This window comes from Suillus fuscotomentosus (assembly GCF_016647785.1).
Source record: "Suillus fuscotomentosus strain FC203 chromosome Unknown F5891scaffold_46, whole genome shotgun sequence".
Classification (NCBI taxonomy): domain Eukaryota; kingdom Fungi; phylum Basidiomycota; class Agaricomycetes; order Boletales; family Suillaceae; genus Suillus; species Suillus fuscotomentosus.
Window position 1 is genome coordinate 52,646 of NW_024539558.1, and position 21,016 is coordinate 73,661.

At 47.0% G+C, this 21,016-nt stretch overlaps 6 protein-coding genes across 6 annotated transcripts; 3 read left to right on the top strand and 3 right to left on the bottom strand.

Annotated features, from left to right (window-relative positions):
• Positions 1–3,502: 3,502 nt before the first annotated feature.
• Positions 3,503–5,786, bottom strand: F5891DRAFT_1242354 (cytochrome P450; the record flags this gene model as incomplete). Its single annotated transcript, XM_041369744.1, has 12 exons — positions 3,503–3,880; positions 3,932–4,068; positions 4,117–4,141; positions 4,192–4,248; positions 4,298–4,487; positions 4,537–4,550; positions 4,603–4,732; positions 4,789–4,904; positions 4,960–5,111; positions 5,161–5,349; positions 5,399–5,528; positions 5,582–5,786. 12 exons carry the CDS (start codon positions 5,784–5,786, stop codon positions 3,627–3,629), a joined length of 1,599 nt encoding a protein of 532 aa, XP_041222993.1. The 3' UTR covers positions 3,503–3,626.
• Positions 5,787–5,966: 180 nt separating this feature from the next.
• Positions 5,967–6,269, bottom strand: F5891DRAFT_957111 (uncharacterized protein; the record flags this gene model as incomplete). Its single annotated transcript, XM_041375455.1, has 1 exon — positions 5,967–6,269. A coding segment is annotated over one exon (303 nt), but the record flags the coding sequence as incomplete, so codon positions are not given.
• A 1,250-nt stretch (positions 6,270–7,519) lies between these two features.
• Positions 7,520–9,002, bottom strand: F5891DRAFT_528061 (Arl8a protein). Its single transcript, XM_041372137.1, has 11 exons — positions 8,885–9,002; positions 8,786–8,831; positions 8,686–8,730; positions 8,484–8,629; positions 8,398–8,437; positions 8,260–8,340; positions 8,152–8,210; positions 8,070–8,103; positions 8,005–8,013; positions 7,933–7,958; positions 7,520–7,859 (listed from the first exon to the last, which is right to left on the bottom strand). Exons 1-11 carry the CDS (start codon positions 8,920–8,922, stop codon positions 7,820–7,822), a joined length of 564 nt encoding a protein of 187 aa, XP_041222995.1. The 5' UTR covers positions 8,923–9,002; the 3' UTR covers positions 7,520–7,819.
• Positions 9,003–10,129: 1,127 nt separating this feature from the next.
• Positions 10,130–12,193, top strand: F5891DRAFT_1048410 (Creatinase/aminopeptidase). Its single transcript, XM_041362376.1, has 7 exons — positions 10,130–10,207; positions 10,267–10,334; positions 10,396–11,078; positions 11,128–11,348; positions 11,399–11,484; positions 11,533–11,841; positions 11,890–12,193. Exons 1-7 carry the CDS (start codon positions 10,186–10,188, stop codon positions 12,100–12,102), a joined length of 1,602 nt encoding a protein of 533 aa, XP_041222996.1. The 5' UTR covers positions 10,130–10,185; the 3' UTR covers positions 12,103–12,193.
• A 1,290-nt stretch (positions 12,194–13,483) lies between these two features.
• Positions 13,484–17,650, top strand: F5891DRAFT_1048416 (mitochondrial protein Pet127-domain-containing protein). Its single transcript, XM_041362377.1, has 12 exons — positions 13,484–14,067; positions 14,131–14,346; positions 14,406–14,475; positions 14,529–14,661; positions 14,719–14,865; positions 15,128–15,256; positions 15,379–15,501; positions 15,608–15,730; positions 15,873–15,970; positions 16,033–16,276; positions 16,334–16,625; positions 16,688–17,650. Exons 1-12 carry the CDS (start codon positions 13,533–13,535, stop codon positions 17,281–17,283), a joined length of 2,706 nt encoding a protein of 901 aa, XP_041222997.1. The 5' UTR covers positions 13,484–13,532; the 3' UTR covers positions 17,284–17,650.
• A 605-nt stretch (positions 17,651–18,255) lies between these two features.
• Positions 18,256–19,893, top strand: F5891DRAFT_1191864 (uncharacterized protein; the record flags this gene model as incomplete). The annotated part of the gene is made up of 1 exon (XM_041367519.1): positions 18,256–19,893. The coding sequence occupies one exon, from the start codon at positions 18,256–18,258 to the stop codon at positions 19,891–19,893; it is 1,638 nt and encodes a 545-aa protein (XP_041222998.1).
• Positions 19,894–21,016: the final 1,123 nt, after the last annotated feature.

A 21,016-nucleotide genomic window follows, 5' to 3' on the forward strand; every position in this document is an offset into this window, starting at 1 on the left:
TATTTTTAGCTTATAATTTAAAAATATATTTGAGTTGGTTTAAGGCCTTAAGTCAACTTAGCTGTAACTAATCGAGCCAAGCCGGACCGTAATTTTATAAGCCATAACTGCTTGTCAACTCAGCTATTTATAGCTTGGGCCATGGCTAGAACCGGCAACACTAACTGTAGCATCAGAAGATGTGAGCAGATGAGGATGACCAGCTTGCAAGGGCTTTGAATGACAGACCCTGTGAGCTGTGAGAGGTGAAGTACACAGTTGACAGTACAATGACCAGAGTGAGTGACTCTTAAGTTTAGAGGCAAACAGATCGGGTGGGAGCTAAGTAGATAGAAACAATATCTCAGTCTCTGTTTGTGGGACTCATAGTCCAAGTACAGTACCTAAGTAGATAGAAACAATCTACTCATTTTTTATCAGCCCGCATTCTAAAGTAAGTTCAAATGCAACAACTCACATCTCAGTCTCTGTTTGTGGGACTGAGATGCTTGTTCGCTATTGGAGAAGACTATAAGGTAAACGCATTGTGATACATATATTAGTGTAGTAAGGAGAATGAAAAGAGTGAAACATTGGTATCTGGACGTCAAGTGACACTCAATGTCTCTTTTCTTGTGCCTCTGTCAAACGGTCGTGCTCATACTACGTGGCATCGTCCGACGCATCTGATACGACCGAACTCAACAGTAACATGAGCAATATCCCTCAATTTCATGTGGGCAGACATTATGACCCTTTGTTGCTTGACATACTCTGGTATGTGACATCAATTCCCTACCATGATGGTGGATATGACATATTGATCATGAAGCTGTGCTGCGCAGCCTGTGCCTTCGTTGACTAAGAACTAGTGCTGCCATGGTCCAGTTTGGTCCAGTTCAGAGGGTCATGGAGGAGAACCAAGAACCGGACCATCGGTTCAGTTCTACAAAATGTCCAAACCCAGAACCGGACCACAGAGAACAGTTCTCTGTGGTCCAGTTCAGTTTTTTGGGGTCCAAACCCAAACCGGACCCAAATTTTTGCACAAAAAAAACACTAATGAAATACTAGTCTACACATTGAGTGATTACTCTAATAACATGGCTGGTCACAGAATCGTAGCTCGCGACCTGTGATAAAGAATGTCCCCACCGTTATCTATGCTCTGAATCGCCAAAGGCCAACATTGACACTCAAGAGCACTGTCACCTAACTGAGTGGCACTGAAGCTTTGATGTCACAGGCGAACTAGGAAAGTCTGGAGCCAGAAGTTGGATAAGACCAGCACCAAAAACAGGATGGCAATGACGATGGCAGCAGGTTCAGCACCAGTCTGGGGTGAAAACAGAAAAGGACAAACCATTTCAATACTCACTAGGTATATCACTACCTGTTCCGAGCGTGACTACCATGATGTCCTTACCTATGACATCAGGCACTGCAGCCTCGTCGATGTGTGCTCATGCTTCAAAAAATTGTGTTCTGACAGCGTCAGAGAGTGATGAAAGCTTGCCAGACAATACGGTGGAGTGAAAGAGACCATTCACTTTGTTACGACGATAGTCGCATGCGGACTGGGATAATCTAACAGCAATGATCACGACTGTGATACCTCGTGCTGAGAGTCCAAGGTCGGCTCCTACAGATAAGCAGGAGTTGCGTATGCTGGCGTAGGCGAGCGATGATAGCGATTACAGGCAGAAGGGGTCTCAAGCCCTTCTGAAGGTGCGGATCGAATGTCGAGCAAGTAGCTTTAGCAGGACAAGGAGTTCAAGGTAAAACCCAGTAAGATTAAAGTAAGGAACATCTACTTTAATCTATCGACCTTATATAAGGCTACTCTATCGTATCTAAGCTTGGCTTGAAGCTGGGTTCTAAGTGCTTATCTATCGAGTCAGAGATACCATGCATGAGGCAGGCTTCTATCTATGATAAGGACATGTGGTCGTCCTTCTATCAGTACATGAGGCAATCATGAGGCTTGCCTTCTATCTTGATAACAAGAATAGGTCTTCTAGACCTATGTCGTTATATCATGTAAGCGATCCAGACCGCTTATCTAAGCCGGCATCTTCCAGGCTTCTCTTCTAATCGTTGTCGTTAAGACCTAAAGGTCCTGGTATCGTGTTGTTGCCGTGCAAGGTGGCAGAGGGCATATCTGTAGCTGGGGGCTCACATCATGTTACTGTAACACACTTCTGCCTCAAGGTCTCATAGTGGTGGCCATGGCAGACGGATGTCAATGACAGTATGCGCACACATGCAGTCGGTATTGGATGGAAGATTCGTGGCTACCGCAAATAGAGAGTGAATGGTTAGAAAACGTGGAAAATGAACGCACCTCAAGATTCTCACCAGCACCTACAACATCCTGGATGAAGACTTTGTTTTCCGGCCTTGAGTAAAACAGAGAAGGCATCCTTCACAGTAGATTGAGTTGAAGTCCTGTGCAGTGTTGTAGCCAGTTTCCAATAGTAACTGCAGAAAATGAGTGATGAGGGAGACAGTAGGTGCTGATAAACTGCTCCATGTGCAGGCTGAAGGAGGTGCGTATGAGGACGTGTAGCGAGTACAAGATGAGACTGGATTAGATGATGGCTGAAGGAGGTGCGTGTGAGGACATGTAGCGAGTACAGGGCAAGACCAAAGTAGATGACATGCTAAATGGTAGGGTGCGAAGTTAGGAATGAAAGTTTGAAATCACAGACATGCACTCACCAAGGTTAAACAATACAACTTTGTCTCTATGCACCCCACCATCGTGTCCACCCGCAACGAAGAGGCAGCTTCCAACTTGTGTAGAGGTATGCGAACTGGGACCAATGTGTGTGACTGACCAGGTGCAAATCCAGCACTTCTGTGTGAAGTGCAATAGCCTGATTTAGTTTGATTAGTCAGTACTTAGCGTTAAAGGCAGCCTGAGAGGTGCAAATCCCGAAGGTCGAGACGTCGAGACAAATGATATCGAAGGAAGGGTTTGGAAGGGTTCGGGAAGGCCGAACCAGAACCGAACTATTCAGCAGGACCTAGAACCGAGAACTGTTTTGCGGTTCGGTTCTGTCAAACATGCGGACCATGGACTGAACCACAGAAAACTGGACCAAAAGTCTGGTTCGAACTGTGGTTCTGGACCGGACCACGGCAGCACTACTAAGAACTCCAAAGATACACAAAGTCGGTGAGTGTGTAAAATTGATTTTGGCCTATCAATATGGAAATAGCTGTAAGTCATTGAAGTACATAAAGCAGATCTGAGATTTGCTGATGTGGCAATTTGCATTGTGTACCTTACAGACTCCACAAAAATTGATGTCAATTGAAACTACTACTGAGTACTTAGGGTCACCACACCAGCATTTTAAAAATGAGCAATATTGGTTTGCTTCATTTATAGCACCAGTCGAAGTGTACCATTTCTTCTTAGTGACCTTATTTCTCGTACTTTGCAGAAAATTGCTAATGGCGTAACGGATGACTCGAAATTTCAAGTCGTACATACCACGTACGGAACACGGAGCTAACGAAAAGGGTCAAACAAGGGGTGGTCAAATGTTGTACAGATTGGTGGTGTGGGCCTAAGAAAGGAAATACATGTATACAACCCATTCACCTGATAACATTTCATACTTCTGTTCGGAAAACATTCACAAGTTCTGAATGGGCACGAGAGCGTGATGAGATATTGCAAGGGAAGACCATAGGGGAACTAAAGCGATCAAACTGTTAGTGACAGGAAGATGGAATGATACGAGAAAAACCAAGTACCGAAAGAGTCCCATCGTGAATTGGGGGGTGAATTCGATCGCTTTGCCCTGATCATCTTTGGCGGAAGAAAACTCCACCGTGGCTAACATAGTAACAATAGCGGACCATACAGAGGCATCAGCAGCATATCGGCCTGATCAAAGAATGAATCAGCTCTATACGGTGATGAAATAACTCAGCCCACCTGGACATACACGCCGGCCAAAGCCGAAAATATATCCAGCAGGGTTATCATCTGTTAACGCGCCGTTGACGTCTAGGAACCTTTCCGGCATAAAACGAGATGCATCAGGGTACCGCTTTTCATCTCGTGTAATGCCCCTGCAATATAATATCAGTATTTTGAAAGCTAGAGAGGATCTATCTGACCATGTATTCCACATGATGGTTGTTCCTGATGTACGATATTACAAATTATGTACTCGATGAATAAGAACAGCAGACCTTTCGGAATGAAATAACCATCATATATATCATCACTCATACTGGCATGTGCAACGCCTACAAATCAACCTTCAGCAAAGCTAAAATAGCACAGCAAGGGGATTACCAAGGGGTCCGATAGGCTGCCATCGCAAAGTCTCCCGAAAAACTGATTCGATATATGGTAGTGACGGTCTGTCCTCAAAGGTGGGTAAGCGATCCCGGCCAACCACTGAGTCGATCTCCGCTTGTGCGCGTCTCTGAACATCTGGATACAATACCATGGCGAGAGAAAAAGTCATCAAGATCGACGTGGTCTGTGAAAGGGGTTAAGCAGCAGACAATGTGAGTCGGACATCTGCTCACTGTCTCGTATGCACCTGCGTAAACATCTATTAAGAAGCACCGTATTCCCTGTAAAAGGTGACCAACCTATAATAGCAGTAGTCGCTGCTTTCTTTAAGGCAGTCTTGAACATGGGTTTGGATGCCTGATTTATGTTCTCCATTCGTTGCAAATTGTCTGATACCATTGAAACCTGGTCGAGAGACAAATTTTCGGCCTTAGCGAGCACACGATCAACATCTAGGACCGAACTAGATTAAACAAGATGCCCACCATATGGTCCTGCGCATATTGGAACGGCACGTCAGTCATTTGTCTCATGCGATTGGCCGACGTTCGAGCATCGCGTTTGATTGAGGATCCCCAACACCAGTCAGGTAACTTCAGCACTGCGTGATGGTACAGAATGTCAACTCTTTCCACGAGAAAGAATACTGAGCTTACAAAAGGAGAAAGCCTTGAGCAGAGCTGCTCTCTCCGGGGTCACCACTGCAATGCCAACAGCCAGTGCATTTTCTACGATTCGAACCAGAGGATCATCACGAGGACTAGTTTGGTAGCCGTAGGTCGTTGACATCGCAACAGATGACGAGAAGCTATGGACAGGTTAATAAAAATTCGATGTTTACAAACATATCGACTGACGTTGCAAAGTGAGAATGGTAATGGTGAGGGTCATCGATTAGATTGACGATCATTTCACCAGCCTGCTTGATTTGCGTTGGACGAAACTTGAGCGCAGAGTCAGGACGGAAAGTTTGGTGGATGATTCGTCGGCAAAGACGCCATTCGTCACCATAGCCTGTGAGTACAAAGAAGACCGACCAACCAAATCTGCCTGGACTCCATAATGACTGAATAAAAGAATTTTAGAAGAACGCACGGCTCGACTGTGGCTAAATATGGACGGTCAGAGTAAATGCGACCACGCTTGTCCATTAAGGCTTCTGCAACGTGCTGAGAACTGATCACTACGACATCCTGGTCCAGAAGTCGCACAAAAAATAAATCTCCTGATATAATGATCTGTACCACATATGCCCCGTAGTACTATCTGACCACATACCATAAGTAGCAGCCCATTCGGTATAAGTCAACCATGGCGCCTTGGCGTCGAGAGACAAGAAATTTCCTAACAGTGGGAGCGGCACGGGGCCGGGGGGAAGTTTGTTCTGTCGGTTCCTAATGAACCTCTTGAGGGATGTGAAGATAACAACAGAAGCAGGTAAGATGGCGAGGATAGTAAGGCGACCATCAACTGAAGGAAACATGGTTAGAGCGGTGCGTGGACAGACGCACAAAGGGGACTTTATAACTGCACGGAGAACTGCTTACCACACCCTGTACGTGGTGTTCAACTCCCACGTTAGCGAGAGGAGGGCTTTGTCCAACGTAAAAAGGTGCTAGTGTGGAGTGAAGCTTAGGTGATGCGAAGACGGGCCTTCCCCAGGTTATGCGGAGGTTACAAATAGTCTTATCGGATTGACCATAAAAGAGATCAGGTATATGTCGAGGGGAGGACAAGGGACTCCCGCCCCAAGCCGTGTGCAAGACAAAAGCACAACCAAACTGGGAAGCAAGCCTGAAATAATTCTGCATGCAACCTTGTTAGAAGTTCGAAAGTGCCAATATCGGAGGAAAGAATAAGAGGACCAATATCCAAGAGCTTGAAAGACATCGGGTGGGACTCCTGACAGTAGACATGCCATTGTTCCATCAATGCTAAATGAGTGACCGGGGCAAGTGGAGAGACCAAAACTGGTCTCGTTGATGACACAGGTGACAAAATGACATCTTCGCTGCGCGTTTTTATTACTTTGGTGGAAGTTAAGTGTAGTTTGGGCGATCCATTGGAGTTAAGAAGTAGCGAGATTGCGTCTGCAGGCAACATGTGTCAATGTTGTGATGGATGAACTCTCCCACTGCGATAAAATTTCTCCCGAACACAGTCGACCCTAAGTTGCAGAAGTGGCGGGCGTGAGACAGCAAATATTGCAAGGATTGGAAGCATCTAACTTGAATGCAAGGATCAGAGCATATCTCTTGTAAACCGGTCACGAGTCGCGGGGAACGTTTCGAAGAAGCAGGCACTAATTTAGATTTGCGGTTCGACATGTAGCCACATAAGATGCAGTGAGGGATGTTGTTTACATAATGAAGGTTGTGAATATTTTTTTATGTATTATCGTCTTCGTTGTCCTACTCGTTGAGCTCGCGTTCTCATGCTTTAATATTTTGTTTCAACCCTAGTGTCCATGAACGCCGCTGATGATATCCTTGCATCCAGTCCATAATCCTTGACCCCAATCCTGTTTCCACTCCTTGGGACCTGCAGGATAGTCATGCCACCGATGTCGTCGACGGTCGCCAGTTGATTTTTTTTTTCAGAGCAGCCCATCAAGACCGGTCAGCACGTCCACACCGAGATCCAACGCTAGATCTTATCGCGCTCGCAGTCGACATCCCCTCCCTCGTTAACTCTCATCAACCTTCCTTGTTAGTTACCGGTACTGCTAGTATTGGTGGGGCCTTCACATTTTTTCCACTGCGAAGTTTTTCTTATTTCACTAGCTTGCAGCTACACATCGTACATACTACCCTACTCAATATCTCAATATTCAGTACCAGTCGAAGTGTAGTACTTCGCACTAAACTGTTAATGGCGTGATCATGGATATCGATAACTAGTCGACTTCCTGCAGGTAACGTTGTTCTATGTAAACCTAATTCTATGTTTGTGCCGACGTGCCGTTGTCAAATGTCAGTATTTTACAAGACTGCATGTCAAAAACACCGCGTCGTTCGATAAATACTACCGCTCCTGCTCTGAGACACCAATTACCACTCGGTCCGCTTCAACAGCACGTTCATGCGACCATGTGTCTTGTAATTGCACTTTGCATTGTGTACCTTACGGACAGACTCCACAAAAACTGAAGCCAATTGAAACTACAGAGTACTTAGAGTCATCACGCTAGGGTAGTACCCGGAGGTATATTCTAGGTATGATTTGAAAAATGTGCAAATGTGCAATTGGTGATCCCATAATATACCAAGTTGAGCAATGCGGTGCAGATGTCGGACTGCGCCAGGTGTCACAATTTCAAAGAATTACAGTACTCTGATGTGCTTCTTCCCCATGCCTGTTCAAGTCGTGGTAGGTCTCATAGCAGTATGTCTACATTAAATAATACGAGTGTCGCACAATGTGCTTCAATCCTATTAGATGCCTGAAAATGTGTGATGTTGACTACGTCACATCAATCATGCGGTGAGTCGGCATAACACTTTACAGGTGCTAAGCCTAATGACTACGATCTGAGAGCCAGCGGAGAACTATGTCCCTACAAAGATGATAGTATAATTAGTCAAGAATTCAAGGTTCAAAGGAGTTCATGCTAGAAAAGTGGAACGCACAAATTATGTTGGCTTTTCATCGAACACTGATAGAAAATTAGCGCACATGGTATCCAGTATGAGAAGACTCACCGAGTAACACTAAAACGATATCTCATTAGTGTGTTGGAAGCTTGCGATAATTCCGAGAGACGTACTGAGACTGGGCGGTCTTGTATCTTGTCCAGTTGACTTCCCTCAAGATGAGTGGGCATGCAGTACTAAAGACACTCTACTCACAGGTCGCGTATAAGATCCTTGACAGATGCATGCGAGGGAATGTCATTCTTGTTTCCAAGCTGCTTCGATGTAAGCAATCCCGTAGATGCCCCGAGGTAGTAAACTCACCACCAAAAGAGGAACACCTGTTAGATTAGGCTGTGCCAATAGTTGGTGCAATTCGAAGCATGCCGTGTCAAACTTCTCTTGCTGTAAGGAGCCATCGGCGTTAGAACTAAGACCTGCCAATTACACAGCAAAGCCTACATCGGCTGAGTCAACTACAAACCTGTGGCGAAAGAACATTCTGCAAATAAAACATGCTATCAAACGCAAAGAAACGGACGACGTACACTAAAGCATCGACTCCGTTGCAATAGCGCTCCCACATTGAGCGAAACTTGGGCTGTCCTGCGACATCCCATATCTTCAGGGTCACAGCGCCTTTGCGTACCTTGCGATAGTTGAATGCGATAGTTGGAACGACGTCTTCTGACCACTGAGTGAGGGTAAGCCGCTTGGGCGAAGGAAAAGCCATGAATGAAACAATCGCACCTGCCCCGAACCGATGACATTCACAAACGAAGTTTTTCCAGAAGCCTTCGTAAATGAATTTGAGTACCATTTTCTGGACTTGGAATACGGATCCACGCACCTGCAGCCCAACCACAGATATTTCAGCGGCTTTGGAGAAGAATATGCTGCGGGATTCAATATGTAAGATCTTGTCCACTTCAAGAGAAGACTGGCTTACCTACTGAACCAGGAGAGTATCGAGGATATAAAGGTCATGGTGGACTGCCCGGTGCTCGACGGCCGAGTCCTTGAAGGGCTACAGTAGTACTAGTGATACTATTAATGACGAAGGTGAAATGACCCGCAGGAGCGTGGGAATTATATATTAATTATAGTAAAGCTCCCGTGGCCCGGGCCATTTCTGCGGGCCTGACTCGGTATTTTGCTTGAACAACTTTCATCGTCTTGGATTGGTTACCCATAGCCGGAAACCTCCACTAGTCAAGTTGCATGGTAGGCTAGAAGTTCGAACTGGACGGTTCATGGGTGCCAACTTAAGGTATTTGGCTGGTAGTGCAAATTTAAATAATATGATTTGACGAATCCATTTCAGTTCAGCGTTGCTGGCCCTCCGAGTCATCAGACATGAATGTACCACATAGGCTTCCAGACGAGAATATTGCATGTATGGGTGTATAAAGCTTGTCGCGATATACCAGAGCGATGTACATGTGAATTTTCAACTCTGTCCAAGTCCCATTTGCTGTTCATATCAACCGGCACAAGAAAACTTCGATCGTGTTCGCAATAACATTTCACGGATGACATTATCTGGTGAACGTCAAGCGCAGCCGGTATGTTGTATGTAATATGCTGTAGAAAGCCTCATTTTCATTAAGACAGAAGAACATGACTGCATGGAGGCTTCTGCACACTTCCTCCATTTTACTTTCGTCAAATAGGTGAATCTGGATTCTATTCGATTATTGAAGCTGAAGCCTGATTTCTAAACTTGCGAAGTGATCGGGCTGTCCATACTCTACATCCTCCAAACTTCCTCGTCGTGAATATCGTTCATTGCACATCGACACTACTACGGCATTACATGCACTTTCCATAGCCAGTGTGATAGGTCAGTAGATTTTTTTTCTATGAGTGTTCATGGTAGTCAAGATCTCAGATCTCAATAACAAGTTGAACGATGCGGAAGATTGGGGACGTTGCTAATCTAATCAGGTTTCGAAAGCATACAACAGGAGATGTGTCACTTACACTAGCTAAGTAGTAGGGTTTACTCGTGACTACTTCATATTGGAGATTTGGGTACAATTCAGCCAAAAAATCTAGGACTGACATGCCTTAGGCTACGACGTTAGCGAGAGCAAGTAGTAGAAAAGCAGCAGTTCCAAATCAAGTAACTGACCTACTACGGCCCGGCGGTCCATAATGACATGACGCCCCGGCACGGATCTACTATTGCAATCTTTCAGTCATTTACAAGAATCACAACTCCTTCACTCCATCACTTCATTCAACATCATGTCTGGGCTGACTTACTTCGGTTAGTGCTTGCAATATCACGACTTATCGACGAAGGGAGACTGACTCATTTGAACGCAGCGAGGTCGCACGTGCAGAGGACGTTCGAACAGCTTATGAATGTGCTTCCATCGCAGCTGAAGGAGAAGGTAGCTCGATATGATATCCCGAAGACCAACGTTAGCATTGATCAACGCGATTAGCCCCAAGTTATTCTTCTTGCAGGAGGAAACACACCCTTCCGAAATGACACAGATCGCGAGCTACCTATTTCGCCAAGAGTCCAATTTCTACTACCTCACAGGATGCTCTGTGCCTGGATCATTCCTTCTCGCTCTTTATCAGCCTGAACAGACAAATTCTTCCACAAGGCTGAGCGTCAGGCTATCTATCCCGGAAGTAGAGGCCGCAGACCTTATGTGGAGTGTTCCTCCACCCACGATCGAGGAAGCGAAGCACTTGTTCGATGTAACAGACATTTCGTATAGCTCAGAGCTACAAGGTGCAATCATATCACTCCTCCAGTCACACCCCGAAGCTGTCTTCCATACCCTGCCGCGCAACTCGCCTCAATTTCCCACCTTACCCGAGGAGTACATGGCGACTATTGTTACATCAGAGACCCACACCGCAACTGATGCATACTTACTCTCTTCCTTGCACAAAACACGATTGATCAAGGATGAGAACGAGATCACGATGCTTCGACATGCAAATGACATCAGCTCCAGGGCGCATGAGACCGTCATGCGCGTTTTGGGCAACGCAGTACAGGGTAAGATTGCTCAGGGAGAAGGTGCAGGCATTGATCGTCCACTTCTTCCCGGGGAGTGGCTGATTGAGAAAGAGGCGGAGGCGGAGGCAATCTTTGTTGCGTCATGCCGGCGTGAAGGGTACGAACGCATCAAGTATTGATGCCCGATAACTCACCAATGACATCAGGGCCGTTCATCAGGCATATCTCCCTATTGTCGCGGCTTCCAGGAGAGCCGCTACGTTACACTACTGCTGTAATGACCGAGAGTTCAACTGGGGACCTGTAAAGCCACACGATCATCTGAACCACGGTGCCTTGGCACACGGTCCTGCACCCGAAAAGCAGTTGGAACCTCAGCTACTCCTTATCGACGCAGGATGTGAATGGGATTGCTATTCTGCGGACAGTAAGTTGTGGCGACTAAGTGCCAGACAGGTCTGAACTTCTATCTTCAAGTTACACGCACGATGCCTGTTGGCAACGGTGGAAGGTTTACTGAGAAAGGGAAGCAAATATACTCTCTTGTGTTGGAAATGCAGCAGGTAAGTTCCGCATGCATCCTTTGCACTGTCATGTGACACTCTGCATAGAAATCGATGAAAAGTCTCAGACCTGGTGTCCACTGGGATACCATCCAGCTGCTCTGTCATCAGATTCTCGTGGAAGGGTTCCTCAACATCGGACTCTTCAAAGGCCCCAAAGACGAGATTCTGCGCTCTGGAATTAGCTCGGCCTTTTTCCCTCACGGAGTCGGGCATTCGCTCGGGATGGATGTACACGATGTCCCAAGTGCAAGCAAACCAACCAACAACACGACCATTCCACAAGATAAAGCCGGCCATCCCAGTTTTTACACGTACCTGCGGCTCCGGTTGCCGCTTGCAGAAGGCATGGTTGTAGTAAGTTCGAATCTCTTATGTGGATTGTTCACCTGCTTACTCCGATAGACCGTGGAGCCGGGAATCTACTTCCACGAACATCTACTCAAAGCTGTAGAGGAATCGGAGTATGTGAACCACGACTTGTTGAAGGAGTACCGCGGAATGGGCGGCGTGCGCATTGAGGACGACATATTGATCACTTCAGATGGGTGCGAGAACCTCACCAAGGTTAGGAGTGATGTTGAATGGCTGGAGTCGGTGTGCTCTGGGGAGATTTGAATGTAGAGAATTGTTTGTAAGGTATTCTCTGTGGATAATGGTCTCAATGAAAATCGGTGGAAACACACTAATGCTGGATGTTCAACAGAAATTTAAATGGCATGCAGTCAATGAAAAATGGACAACGTTGCAATGTTGAACTACTAGTAATGCTTGCAACTAGCTCGACATTGCAACGGCTAGAGATACCAACGAAGTTTATCGGGTGACTTTAATCCAGCACAAGATTTCAGCAGCGACTTCAAGGATATGTAGGACAACAAACATTATTCTTTCTAGCCCTAGTACGTTCTCAAGGTGGTCGTAATATCCTGCTCTCGCCCATTGCTGCCGCATTTATATACTTATCCCCAGAATAACATTCGAAGCACCAATCTATCAAAGAACTATAGCTATTGACGGGTATCAGTCGGACGCTGAGTGATATCCACCTAGTGAGTCGCAGCAGATGAATTTGAACGCTTCCCGCTTGAGAGCGCCGTAGGGTGAGCATCGGTGCATAATGTTCAACAGCCGATCTCATCTAGCTCGGTGCTGTGATGTCCTACATACACGGGAGAAAGCCAATGAGCATGCATTCCGTCGTTAACCTGGCACATTTGTACTAGGACGCAACCTTGCTGTTACTTTTGGCGAGTTACAACCTGTCGGTGCGATCTAGAGGTCGCATCATAGACAGGGCTTCGCAGAGGCACGAAGGAGCCTCGTTTCAAAATTTCACCTTTGACAAGGGCTTCCAGTCTTGGATTCTGAATTGTTTATCCCGGGACTCCAATGATTTTTGAAAAGATTTGTACCTCCAATATATTCTTCCCACATCCTCATGGCCAAGTTCACTTACCAGGCGCAACCAATCTGCCAAGCCGATATTTAAACTTCCAAGGTTCCTCTGACATACCACATGCACTAGGCGCATCCAAGTCAAACCGATAGAACTATTTTCACGCAAGCCGTGTTTTGTTCAGCGTATCCCTTACCTCAGTGGTATGAGTAAAATTTTCACAGTGCAAAGCTCGTATCACCTCGCACAGATTATGCGTTCCCTCTTCATCGTCGTCCTTACTGCTTTGGCATGCAGCTCATTGCAACAGCGTTGCCACAAGAACATCGATAGGCTAGTCAAGGAGTGGCATAACTGGATGGCGAGTCGTGTTTCTGCCACTTTCACATTAGCATTTGGTTGTCGATGCAGAATATGAGTATGATACGCAGTTCGTTGCTAACTTGATCGATATAGTTACTTCTGGCGTTTGGATAAATTTCACTGGTGCATGCGCAATGGCGCCAGCACCAGTTAGACTATTCCTAAACGATTTGGACTATTTGAAGATGCATGACGTATGAGCAATTTGATTTTATGTAAATAAGCGCCCATCAAACAGCTTTTCGTTCAACTTCGAAAATCTGAAGTTTTGAACTACGACTTTCGAATGCACCGTCTCCAAAATGCACGCTCCATTGCTATCAGTGCACTCACTTGCAGAAGACGAGCATTTGGCGTTTCTGCTGGTGTTTTAAATGCCAACTCGGACGCGGACTCAAACCAAAGCCAGAGCCAAGGCCAGAGTCAAATTGTGGACTTGGGAAAAGATAAAAGCCGAAGCAGAGAGACGGCGAATGAGCAGGGACAACAGGCTGGGCATGGAAAAGGACAGGAACACACTCTTGGGAAACTCTCGCGCTCTTTGCGTAGCCAGCGTGACTCCTCGCGCAGCAATTCGTCCATTCAGAACCCTCATCGTGACATTCCGGCGGCAGGTGTTTCGAAGAGAAGAAAAAAGGAAAAGCATCCAAAAAAAAAGAAGTTTGGAAGTGCCGGTGCACGACCTGCTGTGGAATCAGCGCGTGCTTCTCTTGCAGGGTCCGACGCGAAACGTACGGGGGTACTGAAGCTACTGTTTGAAGGTTCTGGGGAAAGTAATCATGTGGCGAAGGATGGTTGGACGACGGGGTGGGGCGAGGACGGTGCGTTTTCCATGAACTCACTGTAGTTCTACTTTTCATTCAGTTTTGGTCTGTCATGTGAAGCGCTTCAACCGGGGGAGAATGAGAATCTTGGATCGCAGGGGTCGGTCAGTGTCGATGGACGACCAAGAAAGATCAAGTCCACGAGACGTGGGCAACCGCCGCACGTACGCCATCCCCTACCTTATACCCGTCGCGTAGAGGGTCTTTTCGACGACGTGCGAGATCTGAATGCTCCTTCATCAAGCGGACCGAGCTCTACCAATAACGTACTGGAAGGTTCGTATTATTCATCATTTGCAAGGTTTTGAATGTGGTTCTGACACATGGGTCGGCAGATATCGACCCACCCTCAGAACACAAGCCTATTGCGCGGCTTGCGCATGGGCTTGATAGGGTGTTATTCAAGTGCGTCTTTCTGCCTTGTAGATTGTGAATGCCAATTGAACTCTATTTCGCAGCCCCGGCGTTCATTGGCTCCAAGATCCACGCTCACGTGTATATAATTTCACGCCTTGGCTTGAGAGCATACCCAAAGTCACAGATTTCGCGTTCGAGCGCGTCACTGGGTTCATACGGAGTTCTCAAGATGATGTACGTTTGATCCTTGCTTCTTCTGTTTACAAAATCTTAGGACACTCACTCCATAAGGACCTTCATACCCTCGCCAAAATACACTCCCGACCATACGTTGGCTCCACATCCTCACTCACCGGTCTGCTCAGCCACATTTACTTCCTCATCTCTGGTGGAAAGGAAGTAGATACGAGTGTTTTGAGCGGCGCTTTTGCGCATGAGGTGGGTGATTATCTACAGTTCCTGAGGTCAATTTTTGGGGCATGAATTTCATCGTTCTCCTCTAAATCCGCGTGTTGCGCAGTGCGGTTCAACGTGCTAAATATCGAGCTCTTGTCATGTGGCGTATGCTCTTATGCCTTCACGTGCGGTATACACTCGCTTCTTGATCATGACGTCTGACTGCACGTTTCTGGATGCGTCTATATACCTCCCGTTCTGCTTATACAGATTTTGCAATACTTGCTGACATATCTATCCACAGCCAACGAACTTTACCCCAGGCCAGCGCATGCCCGTATCAATCGTGTTACGATACAAAGACGGTGTATGGGCGATCGATTCCAACAAAGATGGTGAGGATGACAGCCAGAAGAATGTATTGACCTGGATGGTGCGTCGCGCAAGTGCATTTGATTTTATCTTCGTTTGTTCTTTCTCACTTTTCATTTTGAAATGCGCGTTATGAATTTTGATTCGCGTATCACGTAACTAATGCATGCGTTTGCGTTACAGGGCACTCTCCTCGAAAAATTCTTGACAGTTCCGGAATCTGAGTTCAAGACTTTCCTGCGCTCCTCGCCCGCCCTAGCGGAAGGTGAGGAGGATAAAAGGAGGGAGGCATATCGGTATGCGAAGGTGCGTTCTTTTCTTACGCTTTTTCGCGCGTGGGTTTCTGACAATGTCCGTGTTGTATGGGTGTGGTTGGCGATGGGCAACTTGCTGACCGATATGATGGGATCAGAGCGACCGCTTTTTAATGCGCTCCCAACTAGATTGTGTGGACCCGCGCTTACCAGGAACTGGCGTTTTTGATGTCAAGACCCGTGCAGCGGTGCCGATCCGACTGGATTTGCTGAATTTCGAGGTGCGCATTTTTTTTGTTTGGGTCTGATTGCCATCCATTATCGTAGTTCTATCGGAGCACATCATTTACATATCAATGGCTCAGTGTTTTCGCATCCATACTCTGAACTGGGACTGTGGCTAACGGATTTCGTTGAATGTAGGAGAACTCTGGTTACCTCATTCGTACGCTTCACGGACCACTGGAGAGCTTCGAGAAAGAATATTACGATTTAATTCGAAGTGCATTTCTGAAGTACAGGTGTGTTGGCGCTCCACCCCTTTTGCTTTCTCTCTTCTTGGCCTAACAACATCCCATACCAGCTTCCAAGCTCGTATCGGCAATATGGATGGAGTATTTGTTGCTTACCATAACACGGCCCGCGTTTTCGGTTTCCAGTACATCTCGCTCGAGGAGATGGATGCACGCTTGTTCGGACAAGATGTGAAACCTGCGGGTGTTGTCAACAGCGATAGTGCACCTACCAGAGGCACGCGCGTATTTGAGAAGTGTGTGAAGCTGCTGGAAGTAGTGATGGATGAGATTGTTGGAGTGTTTGGGGAGAGGGTGAGTCCACTTCTTTGTCTTCTCCAACTTTTCATTAACTCGTGTGGTTCTGGTTAGAGCGTGAAATGCACTTTCGAGACACGGGAGCGCTCGTCGAAGATGAATATATGGGTGGAACCTGTCGAGTGGGACACTGAGAAAGAAGGGAAAGGAGAAAGCGTAGCAGAGTTGAAGGAGGTAGAGGATGAAATAAAGGTTGCGGAGCAAGGGAAAGATGGCGAGAAGGATGGGGAACGAGTGAAGACAGAGGAGCCTCCAATCATTCAGATCGACGTAGAGGTTCAGAACTTTGTCACTGGCCAGCCTGTATGGGGCTCAAAAGCGATTGGTGTCACGCCTGACGATGACTGTGCGTCATCACATCTTTCTTCCAGTTTCGTTATCATTCGTGTTAATGTTTTGGTGTTCCAGGGATTCTCCATTGGACCGTCTCACATAGCTCGCTAGAAACCTCCAGAATTCAGGCCAACCTCGCATCTGCGAAAGATAGGCAGTTCCGTGCGTGGAATTTCCCAGCAAATATCAGCGGACCGGAGGAGATGGAGACATGGTGGAATGCGCTGGATTTTGGAAGACGGAAGACTGCTGCCTCCTCTTCAGGCGAGGGTGAGGAAATAACACCAAGCAGGCTACAGGACTTGGTGGCAGGTGCCGAGAGCCCTGTCGTAACGGTCGAGGAGAACGGTTTGGTAGAGGAGGAAGGACCTAAAGCCGATGAGAACGGCGTGCCGTCGTTCAATCGCAGGCTCTTCCGACCGGCGTCGACAAGTATTGAGGTATTGCGCCAGCTATCGAGAGATGGGAGGGAAGAGACGCTGAGGGCGGAGGCCGAGGAGGAGGCAATGGGAAGGGAGAAAATTGTTTGGGGTCTTGTGGGCAATGGAGGTATCGTGAACAGTGAAACCAAGGAAGTGCCTGAGGATGGCAGCTCAGTTTCGACCATTACTCAGTCTCCAGAGATGGGGACGGTCGACGCGGTGGAACAAGCCAGCCAGGAGAAAGAGTAAGATAACGAATCTTCATATCGCAGCGATGCCGCCGAGTGGTCAGCGACCTTACTTTCTTTTTAAAAGTCCACGAAACGGTGTCCAGCATGCTGAGTGTATGAACCCGTACCTCCAGCTAATCATTGCATCAAGAGGCGTGCGTTCGGCGAATCTCGAACACACACTCCTTTCGTCCCTCCCCCCCAAACTGGTGTCCAGGGTCCCAATCTCAGCCACTTGGGCGATTTTGCAGGTCATGGCTCAATCTTTGTATAGCGGACGCATAACACGTTGAAACGATTGTTGGAAAAGGTAAAGTATTGTTTAAATAAGCCTTAGAATAGCACTAGATACTTATATTAGCGAAAAATCACAAATTCACTGCCAAGTCGCGTCTGAGAGCTGCAAGTCTACACATTTCCATTCTGAGCTATGTGTAAGCTGATTGCTTACTACGTGCTTAACAAAGCAACGTCACGTGACGTTGCCCCATATATTCCACCGTTCTTACGACGTTTAGAGGTAGACTCGGGTCTCTTACCTACTACCATCTACCATCTACCCCGCATACAAAGATTCAGAAATACATAATTTTGTCCTGTTATCTCGCTTGATTCGTTTAGTGTTCCACGCTGTTTCCACAGCAAGGTTCCACTTTTTTTTAACAGAAACGAAATTGTCATCCCTTAGAACCACCATAAATCCAACCCGCTGGGCTTCCCACCCGTCTCCTGACCCACCAAACTGCCTTCCGCAGGAAGGAATCCAACCGTCCCCGTATCTCTAGTCACACGAAGATGTGCAAGAGAATTGAGACAACGATCTCCCCCACAGTCTCCCCCACACCTCCCTGAACCACCATTGTCTCCCCTGACTTTGATATCATTGAACATTACACCTGTTAGATGTACTATCCTCACTAAGAGGTATTACTACTCCTCTTCCGACTCTGACACGAACCATGCACATATAACCTACCCTCATCATCACAAAATGCGGACAGCCAAAGTAGAGCAATCTGCCCCCAGTAAACCACCAAGACTCCTGGCGGGCGAGCTCACGCCTGAAGTTGTTTGCGACTGGGACAACACTTGTACCACGTATTTCATGCACAAGGACATTGAAGCCGCAGACCAAGTCAAGATGATCGCCTTTGGAATGTTAGACGCGCGTCTACATACCTGGTATTTAGCACAACGTGCCATACTAGATGCAGGCACGTTCAATGAGTACATGACGGCCCTAAAGTCTGCTTGGCTGGAGAAACACTGGGACATCAAACTCCGCAGAAAAGTCCTTGGTTCGCAACAAGGAAATCATCCGTTCTATGAATGGGTGCTAGAATTGCAGAATCAGAATGCGTTACTGTATGGCGGGACATCCCACCTAGATAATGACCAGTTATGGAATCAGCTCGAAGCGAACATCTGCAATGAGCTAACCATCCCTGTACTCAGAGCAAACCTCGCCGACGACCTCACGCTAAGAGAGTGGATCGAGGAGATCAAGCATCTTGACGACAAACGTCTCGACGATCTAGCTGCTCACAAGAAAATAGCCGAGGAATTGTTCAAGTCATCGAAACGCAACATCTCATCTAACAACAGACCCTCGTCGTCAAAGACATACACATCTTCCACCTGCCTGGGCTCCTTGACTGAAGTGGAACAGATTTTGTTGTCGAAACACAGAGGGTGTTTCAAGTGTCGAAAGTTCTACGTTTCACATCAGTCAAAAGATTGTCCCAACGGCGCACCTGAAGCTACTAACTACAAGTCCCTCATGGAGGCCGACGCGCTCACTGCCAAGCCAAAGACAAGGACGGTCGCAGCTGTAACACCTGTGAACGCGGTGATGCCTACTTCGACGATTGAGGAGGTTTCTGATTCAGATGATGACTTGTGCATAGCCCCTCTTGAAACTGCCCACCTTATATGGCCCTGTCTTTTGACAGGGCCCTCTATCAATTATTTTGAACATGTCGACGCACTCATTGACCACAGGTCACATCTAGTTCTGATTGATGAGAACATCGTGACCAAACTTGGGATGCGTAGACGCAAACTGCACACAAAGATCGAAGCGAAATCAGCTTTTACAGACTCTGTTTCTCTACCTTTTTCTTTCTCCGAATATGTTCTTCTTTCACCTTCTTCTCTTAATAATGACTGGACTTCACATACGATACACGCCATTGTTGCACTGGGACTTAGTGTCCCGCTCCTCCTCGGAGGACCTTTCTTACAACACAATTACCTTGTCATAGATCATGAAACTCGAACCTGTATCTCCAAGAACTCGCAATATGATCTCCTGAATGCCCCTCAACGTATCCAACGTGTCACAAAAGCGCACCCGTCTCGACGCGATGTTCTTCACATGCGCAAGAATGTCATAAGAGAGTTAAAGGGAGCGCTCGGACCGCAATACCACAAAGTCAAACAACATGCAACATCAAAGTCCAACGACATCACATCTGTTCTGTGTCGCCGAATCGACACTCTTGCATTCATCGAAGACAACAAGGAACACCTGGAACGTCTGGACAAGGAGATGCGGCGTAAATACGACGATAGATTCCCGGAGGATATACCGCATATCGACGAATTGCCTACTGACATTGTGCATTGAATTACTCTAAAAGATCCTAACAAAATCATTCAATGCAGACGCTACAATACACCAAGAAAATATTGAGAAGCGTGGGACGCGCTACTTAATCAACATATCGCTGCGGGTTGCCTACAACCATCATCAAGCCCTTTCGTCTCACCTGCATTCCTCATACCAAAGAAGGACCCTACGGCACTGCCTCGTTGGGTAAACGATTACAGGGCTTTAAATGCGAATACCGTCCCCGACAATCATCCTTTACCATGCATTGACGAAATATTATGGGACTGCGCCAAAGGTAAAATCTTCGGAAAGATTGACATGACAAACTCCTTCTTTCAGACACGCATCCACCCGGATGATATAAAGTATACTACTATTGATACACCTAGAGGGCTACACGAATGGACCGTAATGCCACAGGGTGGCAGAAATGCGCCCGCTACACACCAGCGGCGCATGTTCATCGCTCTACGTGGCCTGATAGGTAAAGTGTGTCACACATACCTTGACGATATTATAATATGGTCGCAAACGGTCGCCAAACACGTCAAAAACGTACAACTCGTTTTGGATGCCCTTCACAAAGCTAGCCTGTTCTGCTCCCCTAAGAAGACATCGCTGTTTTGCACAGAAATCGACATCCTCGGTCACCATATTTTGGCTTCCGGGATCGAGGCAGACACATCAAAAGCAAAACGGATACTGGACTGGCCGATACCTCAGTGCACCAGCAATGTACAATCTTTCCTCGGACTCGTCCGATATCTCGACCAATTCCTACCTCGACTGGCTGACTTCACGCGTGTCCTAACACCACTGACTACAAAACCATGTGAGACCGAATGGCCCGGCTGGTCAACCGACCACCAAGCGGCCTTCAACGCTATAAAACGACTTGTGGTCAGTAGGGATTGTCTAACCACCATCGACCACGACAACCTCAATGACAACAAAATATTCATCACCTGTGATGCAAGTGATTGGCAAACAGGCGCAGTGCTTAGCTTCGGTCCGACCCCTGGCACAGCTCGACCTGTCACCTTCGACTCAATGCAGCTCAGGGAGGCTCAGCTGAATTACCCGGTACACGAGAAAGAACTTTTGGCAATTGTCCGTGCCCTTAAGAAATGGTGGATAG

Bases quoted from the DNA above. Each gene is read 5' to 3' on its own strand.
- F5891DRAFT_528061 (XM_041372137.1), bottom strand. From the start codon at position 8,922: ATGACCTTTATATCCTCGATACTCTCCTGGTTCAGTAG. The intron at 8,832-8,884 runs GTAAGCCAGTCT...TGAATCCCGCAG, and splicing joins ATACTCTCCTGGTTCAGTAG to CATATTCTTCTCCAAAGCCG. The intron at 8,438-8,483 runs GTACGTCGTCCG...TTTTATTTGCAG, and splicing joins AACGGAGTCGATGCTTTAGT to AATGTTCTTTCGCCACAGGT.
- F5891DRAFT_1048410 (XM_041362376.1), top strand. From the start codon at position 10,186: ATGTCTGGGCTGACTTACTTCG. The intron at 11,079-11,127 runs GTACGAACGCAT...CAATGACATCAG, and splicing joins GCGTCATGCCGGCGTGAAGG to GGCCGTTCATCAGGCATATC. The intron at 11,485-11,532 runs GTAAGTTCCGCA...CACTCTGCATAG, and splicing joins TTGTGTTGGAAATGCAGCAG to AAATCGATGAAAAGTCTCAG.
- F5891DRAFT_1048416 (XM_041362377.1), top strand. From the start codon at position 13,533: ATGCACCGTCTCCAAAATGCACGCTCCATTGCTATCAGTGCACTCACT. The intron at 14,068-14,130 runs GTGCGTTTTCCA...TGTCATGTGAAG, and splicing joins GACGGGGTGGGGCGAGGACG to CGCTTCAACCGGGGGAGAAT. The intron at 14,476-14,528 runs GTGCGTCTTTCT...TCTATTTCGCAG, and splicing joins CTTGATAGGGTGTTATTCAA to CCCCGGCGTTCATTGGCTCC.